The 12,264-nt window shown below is 37.8% G+C and overlaps 1 protein-coding gene across 2 annotated transcripts in view; it reads right to left on the bottom strand.

Annotated features, from left to right (window-relative positions):
- KCNU1 (potassium calcium-activated channel subfamily U member 1) overlaps positions 1 to 12,264 on the bottom strand; it is a 132,161-nt gene that overhangs the window by 69,356 nt on the left and 50,541 nt on the right. For both annotated transcript variants that reach the window (XM_058672625.1, XM_058672626.1), the window contains exons 17-18: positions 12,035 to 12,124; positions 11,800 to 11,897 (exon numbers count right to left, since the gene is read on the bottom strand). In XM_058672625.1, the coding sequence (XP_058528608.1) occupies positions 11,800 to 11,897; positions 12,035 to 12,124 (188 nt within the window). The remainder of the gene's footprint in view (positions 1 to 11,799; positions 11,898 to 12,034; positions 12,125 to 12,264) is intronic.

Raw genomic sequence — 12,264 nt, forward strand, 5'->3', positions numbered from 1 at the left:
AGTATCCAATCTGAGAGACAAAAGAAAGATTAAACAAGCACAGAATCTAACAGATCTCTGGGATAACTGGAATACTGTCAAGTGTACCAACACATATCTAACGAAAGCCCTCAAAAAAGGACAAAGAAAAATGAGTAGAAACAATATTGTAGAAAATAATTATCTGAAGTTTCCTTAAATTAGATGAAGACACACGAACCTTACACAGCCAGAAATTGCACTGATCACAAGTGAAATATCAATATCCACCTTCCTCGACACTTTGTAATGAAGTTGGTATAATCCAAAGATACAGAGTCTTGAAAGCAACAAGTGAAGTGACTCACCATGTACACAAGGTTCTCAATATGACGTAGAGCTGACCTATTATCAGACACAATGGAAGTGGGAAAGCGGGAGGTTGGTGTATGGGGCAGGTGGGTTTGAGCTGATGAAGAATCATTGGCCAGGGTGAAGCACAGAGAGCAGATTCCAGGAAAGGTTGGAGGAAGGGGTGATGGTGGAGGGGTGCCTAGAGACCTTTAGGCACAGTGGAGTGGTGGAGACAGCGGAGCAGTGTTGCAGTGACCAGATGACCCAGTAGCAGCAGCTGGCAAGTGACAATCCAAGCTCCACTGGCAGCTGGAGCTCTGGAGACAACTAATTGTGTGTGTGTGGTGGGAGGGACTTCACCAGGGCCTCAGGAGGTGAAAACAGTTAGGGAAATGCTCATTCTACTAATTTGTTTGACCCAACCACAAGCAGAGATGGAGCAGTGGACTCCAATAGGCTATGCAGGCACAGGGTAAATATTACTATCCAGACCCACAACACCAGTGCTGTATCTGGCACTGTTTTGTGTAGTGGGGCAAAACTTGTGGGACTGGAGAGACAGCCAAGAATAGGCTTATTTCTAGCTCAGGGGATTGCACTGATCACACAGGAACACAGTGCCAACTTTGCATGCTGCAGGTTCAACACAAAGTGGATCCACGTGGCCCCCAGATCTAATAACCAGCAGATCTAGAACTCCACCAGTGCTACACTGGGTGTCATTTTGTGTAGTGGGGCAAAGGCTATGGGACTGGAGGAAGAACAGTGAGCTTTGCATGCACTGAACCAGAAGTGATCAGGCACTATTTTGTGCATTTTGTGCACAGGACCAAAGGCTGTGGGACTGGAGAAACCACGGTGAGCTACACATACAACAGAGTAGGAGTAAGTTCACTTCCAGCTCAGTGTTTTGTACTGCTTCTCCAGAGAAAACAGTTCCAATGTGGCATTCCACAAGTTCTACCCAAAATAGGTCTGGGTGGCCCCCAGAAATCCACCGGTGCCATGTCAGGAATCATTTTGTGCAGTGACAAAGGCTGTGGGACTAGTGGGACAGCAGTTAACTGCAAAAAATCATTTCAGACTCAGCGCATTACACTGATTTTCCAGAGAAGATCATACTGACATAATACCTTGCAGATTCCACCCAAGATAGATACAGATGGCCCTCAGATAACCCTCAGATAAAATAGCCAGCAGGTTTGGGCAAGATCAGCACTACAGAAAACCCAGTTATTTACAACAGCAGATGTCTCTCTGATCCTGGGCACTGCTTGAGCTAGAAGTGGGGGAAAGGCTGTATAGACAATAATGTAGCCACAGCACAGGATTATACCAAGTGCATAGTGGTGAGCCAGAAGCTGGGGCTATGGAGGGAGTCTATGGTGGAAGCATAGCACAAAAGCCCAGCCCTGAACCTCACTAGAGGGAGTGGCACAAATGACTACAAACAAAGAGCCAGGTACCTAACACAATCAATAACATTAACCTGTAGACCAGTGGGTAAGAGAGTGCAGAAATCAGCCCTAAGGAGAAGAATATTTCAACAAGAAGTACAATGACCTAGGAACATATAGAAGGGAAATGAAATCTACATATGAGAAAGGGATCGGTAAGCTTACATTTACAGCAGCACAATCTACAACAGCAAAGATATGCAAATAACCCTGATGTCCGTCCAAAGAGGAGTGGATAAAGAAACTTTGGTATACCTACTCCAAGGCATACTACCCAGCCATTAAAAATAATGAAAAAGGAGAGGACAGAATGGCAGCAGAGGGTCATCTGGAAACTTGACAGACACTGAAAAGCAGCAGACACAACAGTGTGGTGTTGAAATGATTGATGACTCAGTGGCATTCAGTGAGCAGTGATCTGAACTGCACTGGCAGACCGAACTCCACCAGCAAAGAGGTGGAAATGGGCACACACTGGAAGCTCAGGAGGTGGACTCAAAGCAGTGCCCGCCCTGCTGGTCTGTTTATTTTACGAGGATCCGAGACAGAGTGCCAGGTCCCAGTTGGGGAGTGCGGGAATAGAGTGGATTTCATAGCCCAATCTGCACACTACAGCCCAGTCAAGTGCCATTTTGTATAGGGAGACAAAGGTTATGGGCCAGGACTGCACATGCACTGAGCTGGGAGTGAACTCATTTTTGGCTCAGTGAACTGAAACATCGTGGCATCCTACAGTTTCCACACAAGATATGTCTGAACAGCCCTCAGAACTGACAGCCGGCAGATCAAGAACACTAGTAGTGGCACATCAGGCACCATTTTGTACATATGGAAAAACATTAAGACTGCAGGGACAATAGTGAGCTGTGCATGCACTGAGCCGGGAGTGAACTCACTGAGTTTAGTGCATTGTGCTGCCCCCACAGGGAAAATAATAGCAACTTTGGCATTATACAGGTCAAAATAGATTTGTGTGGACCTCAGACTGAACAGCAAACAGTTTCTGGCAAGATCAGCACCACCAACAATCTAGTTACATAGGATACCTTGTGTCTCCCTAATCCTGGGAACTGCTCTAACAAGAAGTGGGAGAAAGGTTGTACAGAAAATGCTACAGCCTCAGCATGGTGTCACAGCAGGTAGAGAATGGTGGGCCAGGAGTTGGGGCTATGGAGTTCTTGGTGGAAATTTAACATAAGAACCCAGACCTGGAACTCGCTGGAGGGAGTGGCACAAGTGGCTGCAAGCAAAGAGTTGTGTACCAACTGCAATAAGTACAATTGAACTGTAGACCTGTTGGTGACACAGCTTAGAAATCTTCCCCAAGGAGAAGAATCTGATAACTAGAAGTACAATGACCAAGAGCAAAAGAAGAAGAAAAGCAGAAGAAGCAAAACCCTTTGCCAATCTCAGAGTTAACTGAAGAATACCTCAAGATAACGGGAAACACAGAATTCAAAACACTTGTTATCAAGCTTATTATCAACAATGAGAAGCATGTGAAGCAGGCATTCAAGAGATTTAAGGAACATGTCACACAGGAAATGAATCAAATAAAAGTTAATATATCACAAATAAGAACACAATGTGGTAAATTAAAAGTACAGTGGAGAGTCTTCAAAATAAAATGAATGAAGCTGAAGAGAGAATTTTAGAATTGGAAGATATTTTGTGTCAAAATGAAGCAACAAACAAAAGCTGGAGTCAGAACTGGCAAAAAAAAAAAAAAATTCCAAAATTAAAAGATATGATTAAAAGGCCCAACATAAGAGTTATGGAAGTTCCAAAAGGTGCAGAATTAGAAGCTGCGTTCAATGAAATAGTGAATGAATAGTGAAGCTGTGTTCAATGAAATAGTAAATGAAAACTTCCCTAACATGGAGAAAGAATTGGAAAATTAATATCCAGAAGAGGCACAGAATTCCCAACACAGTTTATCAAAAGCAAACTTCACTATGACACATGATAATCCAGCTCTATTCAGTTGAACAAAACAAAACAATCCTGAAAATAATGAAAAAAGTAGAGTGAAACATACAGGAAGCAAAATCAAACTCATAGCTAATCTCTCAGAGGAAACACTACAGGCCAGAAGAGAATGGAGTGAAGTATTCCAGATTCTAAAAGAGAAAAATTTTCATCCCAGAATAACATATGCTACAAAGCTCTATAATGTTTTTGAAAATGAAAATTATTCTATCCTAAAGGAAAACAATAAGAATTTGTCTCTTCTAAATCTGCCTTACAAATGATGCTCAAAGATGTTCTCATGAAAAAAAAAAAAAAATAGCAGCTCCCAAAACCAAAGACAAATGTGGAGAACAACCCACTAAAAGGCTAGCAGAAAACTTGATCAAAGAAAAACCCATTGATAAAATGACAGGACCAAATTGCCACCTATCCTTAATAACTCTGCATGTAATTCCCTTAAACTTACCACTCAAACGCTATAGATTAGATGACTGGATCACAAATAAATCCCATCTGTCTGCTTCTTAACAGTAACACCAACAAAGATCAGAACAAAGTGAAAGTGAAGGGACTGAAAAAGAAATTCCAAGCAAATGGTGAGGAAAAATATGCAGGGGTAGCCATTCTCATAGCACATGATATAGACTTTGATGTGAAAATATCAAAAAAGATGAAGAAGTAAACCGCATAATGATCCAAGGACTCGTTCAGCAAGAAGAGATCACCATAATAAATGTATATGTGCCAAATGTCAAGGCATCTAGCTACATGAAACAAATATTAATGGATTTAAAGTGAGAAATAGATTCCCTAAATAGTGCAGACGTTAATACCCAATTAACATCAATGGATAGATCAAAGTGACAGAAAGTCAGCAAAGAAACAAGAAAACTCACCCAAACTCTAGAGCAAATGGACTTAGTTGACATCTATTGAACCTTTCATCCTACAAATGAAACATAAAATTCACCAACATTGAATCAAGACCAATTTACAATCAAAATAGACCTATAACACTGACTGAGATTGAATCAGTAATTAAAGCCCTCCCAACCAAGAAAGGTCCTGGACCAGATGGGTTCACTCTTGCAACCTACAAATGGAGAACATGCTTTTTTGTCAGTACATGGAATCTTCTCCAGAATTAACCATGTTAAAGGTGACAAAACAAGCCCCAGCCAATTAAAAATATCAAATTATACCATGCATCTTCTCACTCCATCATGGAGTGAAGCTAGAAAGCAAGAAGTCAAAACACCTGGGAAGACTTGCAAACACATGCAGACTGAATAATATGTCACTAAATGAGCAATAGGTTAGAGAATAAATTAAAGGGGAAAGTAAAAAACATATATTTGGAACAAATCAAGGTGTCAATACAACATATCAAAACTTATAGGACACAATCAAAATGGTTAGGAGGAAAGTTCTTCTTCATCGGTGCTTATGTTAAGGAACTAGAAAAGCATATAGCAAATCATCTAACCTTATATTTGAAGGAACTAGAAAAACAACAGCAAAGCAATCCCAAAAGTTAGTAGGAAAAATATTCAAAATAAGGGAGCAAATAAACCAAATAAGAGACCAAAAGAACTGTACATAGGATCAACAAATCACAGAGCTGTTTCTTTGAGAAAATGAACGAAATAGACCCCCCCCACTAGCCCGATTAATTAAAAAAAACGAGACAGAGAAAATACGTATCAATAGCATCAGAGACAAGAAAGGAAATGTAACAGCAGATACCTCAGACATACAGAGAATTATTAGGAATTATTGCAAGCAACTATATACAAACAAATCAGAAGACCTAGGAGAGATGGATAGATTTTTTTGAAACATAAAATTCACCAACATTGAATCAAGAACAATTTACAATCAAAATAGAACTATAACATTGACTGAGATTTAATCAGTAATTAAAGCCCTCCCAACCAAGAAAGGTCCTGGACCAGATGGGTTCACTCTTGCATTCTACCTAATGGTTCAAGAGGAATTTACCCCAACTCTTCACATGCTTTTCTCAACAACAAAATGGAGAGAATCCTTCCAAAACTCTTCCTATGAGGCCAATATCACCTTAATACTAAAGCCAGATAGAGAAACAACAGAAAAACAGAACTATAGACCAATATCCTTGATGAACATAGATGCAAAGATCCTCAACAAAATACTAGCCAGCAGGATCCAACAATATATCAGGGAGATTATTCACCCAGACCAAGTAGGATTCATTTCAGGCATGCAGAGATGGTTCAACATTTGCAAATCAATAAATGTGATACATCACATTAACAAATTGAAAAATAAAAATATATGATCATCTCAATAGGTGCAGAGAAGGCATCTGATAAAATACAACACCATGTCATGCTGAAAATCCTAAGCAAGATAAGCGTAGAAGGAACATCCTACAACCCAATCAAAGCAATTTACAAAAAACCCAATGCCATCATACTAATGGGAAAATATTGGAATCCTTCCCATTAAAATCTGTAACTAAATAGGGGCATCCACTGTAACCACTACTCTATAATATAGTATTAGAAGTCATTGCCAGAGCCATTAAGCAAGAAAAAGAAATTAAAGGAATTTAAATTGGAAATGAAGAACTGAAGTTATCTCTACTTGCAGATGGTATGATTATCTACAGAAGAGAGCCAAAAGAGTCAGTCAAGAGATTACTGGATCTCATAAGAGGTTTTGGCAGAGTAGCAGGATACAAAAATAAGAAACACAAATCAATGGCACTAGTGTACACTAGTAATTCCATGGCTGAGAAAGAAATTGTAAGTGTAGTCACTTTTGAAATAGCATAGAGGAATTTAAATACCTGGGAATTAAGCTAAGTAGGTGCAAGACCTCTATGATGAAAACTATAAAACATTAAAAAGGAAATAAAAGAAGACATTGAAAGAAGGAGAAACTTACCATGTTTCTGGAGTGGCAGGATCAATATCATCAAAATGACCATATTACCAAAAGTAATATACAGATTCAATGTGATCCCAATCAAAATCCCAACAACATCCTTCTCAGAAATAGAAAAGATGATACAAAAGTTCATCTGGAATCACAAAAGAACACGAATAGCTAAAGCGATCCTGAAAAATAGAAATCAAGCTAGAGGAATCACAATTCCAGACCTCAAGACATACTACAGAGAAGTGGTTCTCAAAACAGTCTGGTACTGGTACAGAAACAGAGATCATCAATGGAACAGAATAGAAACACTAGAAGGGAGCCCACACATGTGTAGTCAACTAATCTTTGACAAGAAAACTGAAAACAACCCAGGCAAAAAACCTGGTCTGTTCCACAAATGCTGTTGGGACAACTGGATAGCAGCTTGCAGAATTAAGAAGCAAGACCCACATCAGTCACATTATACGAAAATCAGCTCTAAATGGATCAAGGACCTAAATCTACACCCAGAAACCATCAAACTATTAAAGGAAAACATAGTAGGCACACTCCAAGATATAGGAACAGTGCAAGACTTCTTAGAAAAGACTCCACAAGCACAGGCAAACAAAGCCAAAATGAACAAATGGGACTCCATCAAATAAGAAGCTTCTGTACAGCAAAGGAAATGATCAATAAAGTGAAGAAAATCCAACAGAATGGGAGAAAATTTTTTGCACAATACACAAATGATAGGGGACTAACATCCATGATTTACAAAGAGTGTCAGAAACCCAGGGACAGTTAAAAAAAAAAAGTTAAAACTGAACTAAGGAAATGAACAGAACTTTTTTATTTCTTTTAATGAAAGGATTCAAATGGCTAACAGATATATGAAAAGATGCTCAGGCACCCTAACCATCAGGGAGCTACAAATGAAAACCACATTGAGGTACTACCTAACTTCACTGAGACTGACCTACGTTCAAAATTTTACTAACACCTGCTGGCATGAATGTGTGGAGAAAGGTGTCCTCCTTCTCTGCTGGTTGGTGTGTAGGATAGTACAACCACTGTGAAAATCGATAGTGCTTGGAGAATTGCAAATAAGACTGTCATATGACCCAACTACCCACTCCTAGGAATATACCCAACAGAAATGAAACCTGTATATGAGAAAGGTATCTGTAATCTTATATTTATCACAGCAGAATCTACAATAGCAAAGAGATCAAACAATCTAGATGCCCTTCCAAAGAGGAGTGGTTAAAAAAAAACTGTGCTATATCTACTTCATGGAATGTTATTCAGCTATTAAGAAGAATGAAATCATACAATTCACAACTAGGTGGTCCCAACTAGAGACCTTTAAGCTCAGTGAAATGAGTCAATCACAAAAGAACAAATACCATATGTTCTCTCTATGATAAGGAAACCAGCACGGAAAGTGTAACTTCAATAATCTGATCCATATTGTTTTTTTTTTCTGCATCGCATGTGTTTTAATGTTTTTTATTTCAGTTTTACTTATCCAAATACTTTCTCTTTTCTTGTCAAATTCATTGCTGGCTCATGGATTACACAGTGGCATCATTATCATTTTTCCCAAGAGACTTTTGTATTTCCTTTTTGTCACCCACGAGTTGGTTAATTAGTGGTGCATTTTTTTTCAACTCCATGGTGCTATAATTTTGTTTTTGTTGTTATTGTTTTTATTGTTCTAATTCATACCAATTGTTGACCTTATTTTGAGGCTTCTCATTTATGGGAATGTATAGTGATGGAATAATAGAGACTACCATATCCAGATGGTAGGATTACAATGCAATATGTATTCCTGATTCCAAATCAGAGATGGACTCCCAATGAAACTGTTGGACATGAGTATACAATATGATACTGACTGCCTGACATTGTCTGTACCAGCAATGTTGGGGCACAGTTAAAATAACAGAGTAATGGAATCATGACTCCTATGAAGGACTATACTATTGTAGCAATGTGCGAAAAATCTGTCGGGGTATGGTATTTTTCTTGGAGGGGGGATCCCAGTCTGTATGAATTTGTACTATAAAACTCAAAAATTCAAAATAAAACTTTAGCAAAAAAAGAAAGCAAGAAAGAAAGCATGAAAGAGAGAAAGAAAGAAAGAAAGAAAGAAAGAAAGAAAGAAAGAAAGAAAGAAAGAAAGAGAGAATTTAGGACTAGAAGGAAACTTCTCCCACTCCAAATTTCCAGGAAAAAAGACTCTCAAAACAAAACTCACAGCTAACATCATCCCTAAAGGCTGAAGGATTTTCCCTTGTGGTCAGGAAGAAAACAATAGTAAAAGCTATCTTATTTCTAGTCTGTAATGTTCTAAAAGTTTTCCATGGCAATCAGATACAAAGGGAAATGGAAAGCAAGCAAGAAATCTAACAGAACTAATCAACAGATGTAACAAGGTTGCATAATACAAGATCAATATACAAAAACCAATTTAATTTGACTTGTGCTTCATACTGTCAAAAAACATGGCAAACTGTAGCAATCAAGAGAGAATGCTTCTGGTATAGGGCTAGAAAGATGAATTAATAAAACAGAATTAAGAATCCAGAATCCCATAGATTTATTATAAACTACATTAAAATATTGTATTATTTATTTGATAGCAGAGAGAGGAAAAAAAAGAATTTCCCATCTGGTGGATCACTCCCCGGATGTCTACAACAACTAGGATAAGGTTATATAATAGACAGAAACAAGGAACTTTATCTGGGTCTCCCACAGAGTGGCACTCAGTCAGGTGATTGAGTCATACCCATTAACTGCTTCCATGGTGTGATGTGCGTGAGCAAAAAGCTGGAATTGGGAACCAAATAGGTACTCAAACTCAGAGACTCCAATGCACAATGTAGGTGTTCCATGGGGCAGCTTGTTAAACCAAATGCTAACACCCTAGATATTCACACTTTCAAAAATGCCATTAAATCTCTTTGATACCAAATATATCAACTCAAATTGAATTACAGATCTACATGAAAAGGCCAAAATATGATATTCTGAGAATAAAATACTGAAGTAAATCGTCATGACTTAATGTTGCTCAAGCTGTTATTAGACATTCCATAAAAGCACAAATGACAAAATGAAAAAAATGTCATTAGCTTTTATCAGAATTAAAATTTTGTGTTTTAAAGTATAAGAAAGAAATGAAGATAAATCACAGAATAGAAGAAATGTTTGCCAATCACATGATTTTAAAGACATTTGTATTTAGAAATCATGAAGGTCTTACATATTTCAATAATATAAAGAATACAATTAAATTAAAAGAGAGGGACTAAGTGGGCATTATTTTTCAAGATAATATGTAAATGGTACGTAGGATCCTCAGGAAGAAATTTAAATAACTGAATATTAAGAAAATTCACATCAAATTATAAACCACTTAATATCCATTAAAATATCTGTTAATTTAAAAAATGGAAAATTATGGGACTCTAGAGAAACCAACACGCAGAGGGAATTTTTTTTGGACAAAGTAACTCAAGTGCTTTGATTTTTGGAATGTGAAACAGCTTAGCAATCGTGCAAGCAGCCCACTGGTTTCTTATCAAATAGAAAAATATAATTAATGTTAGTTACATTTCTGGTTATATACACATAAAACAAGTTGAAAGCAGAAATTTAAAGAAAGCATCTAAGCACCAGTCTTTATAACAACATTCTGTGTAATATTCACAACTTGGAAGCAATCTAACTAGTTATCATTGATAAATGGGCAACCAAAATGACATGGATTGCACAGAAATGCACATGTATAAATAATAGAATATTTTTGAGCCTTGAAAAATAGGGTATTGACATATGCATAAAAGGAGGCATGGAATTAAGGTCATATACTATATGCCTCTTCTTGAAAAAACAACCAAAAAAGGCACATTTAGATGAACTGTTTCCAAATTTGTAAATAGTGTAGAAAATGGTATTGCCTACTATTGAGTATGGGCTTTTATCAGAATTAAGTTCGAGAATTCCTTGTATTGATCACTGCAAGATTCCATCCATACACTAAAACTCACTGAATTATAGATATTCAGTGGATATAGCATTTAATTTCATGGTATTTTAACTATATCTCAACCAGGCTGTTATTAATAACCATAGTGAACCTAGACCCTAAATACAAGTAGAACATCATCATCATCATCAACAACAACAACAACAAAAACTGCTGGTACAAAACAGGGAGTTTCAGGATACCTCAAGATTGAAGGCTGTGACAGTGGGGATGGATTCCATGAACACATGACACAAGGTGACTTAAGCTAAGAACAGTTTCATTAATTGTTAATGGAGAGGTCCCAGAAGGAAACAGACTACAGGGGTGAGGAACGCCTGCTGTAAGAGGGATCAGTGAAGACTTGCTGCCCATTGCACAAATGACCAGAATGCCAAGTAAATTCGTTGCTCTGTGTAAGTAGCATGCTGGGGAGCAGAGGAGGGTAAGAGGTCTCATCGTAACAACAGATCTGGCAAGAAATTCAAATGCTTAAGTTATTTAGTTTAAATTCTGAAACATTGAGGTTTTTCTCAAAGAAACATGAATGCACCTGGAAGAGATTAAGTTATAAGACAGAAGGGACTAAATCATCATAAATGCTTGAGATTAATTTTCCTTTTTCTGCACTGTTACAGAAATGGTTATTCTAAGCCATTGAGTTCAAGTAGAGAAAAATGAAGAAAATTGCATTCCCTCATCACGGTGTCAGAATGAGCAAACCTTTAACTTCTGATTCATGAAGGAAACAGGGTGCTCAAGGAATGATCGTGCAGTGCCTCTCTTGTGGATAAGTCAGCAGTCAAATACAGTATGTGGGATAACAAAAAGCAAAAGGCAGAAAAGCATGCTTGGGATTGAATTGGCACTAATACGGTGCCTCTACCTTTCAATTATAATTCTGAATCTCTTTGGGGGAATTAATTTGCATGGCTTTTTAGGAAATTTAATTAAATAACTAGTAGTTTCTGCTAGCTCTAAATCACTGTTAACTCTTGAAATGTCTGCCACATCTTAGCTCTGTTCATTTGGGCTTTGTCTTTGAAGAGATGATGTTCTCTCTCCTTGATTAGGAAGCTAGACTAAGAACAGCCAGACATAAAGTACAATTACCTGTGAGGTGAATCCAACTCTTAGTTCTGCATGCACATGGTACAATAAGTTCAGGATTAGTCAAATCACTGTGACAGCTCACGCAGTAATAGAAGGCTCTGGACAAGGAAAGCAAATCAAGAATGACTTACGTGAGACTTAACGGTGCAGACACGCAGTGCTGATTCAGTCTGCCTCCCATTAAGTTCTATTTGCTTCAGTGCTCCCTGCTCCCCACAAAGTAATCAAAAATTACCTTTTGACTTCTTTCGGAGATTCAGCAATAAAGAAGCCTAGTGTATTCTTACGCAGCCTAACTTGTGCAGGCGGATTTAGCATCAAGCCACTGGAAATGTAAAGTAAAAAAACGCAGTAATTTCCTCTTTGAAGTTCTGTGACAATAGTAGATATTTCATTCTATCATCACCTGTGGATTCTCTAGGTTGCTGAGTTAATAGAATTCAATCTCATTTTACTATCAGACAT

The sequence above is a fragment of the Ochotona princeps genome, chromosome 14, assembly GCF_030435755.1.
Source record: "Ochotona princeps isolate mOchPri1 chromosome 14, mOchPri1.hap1, whole genome shotgun sequence".
In the NCBI taxonomy this organism is placed as follows: Eukaryota; Metazoa; Chordata; class Mammalia; order Lagomorpha; family Ochotonidae; genus Ochotona; species Ochotona princeps.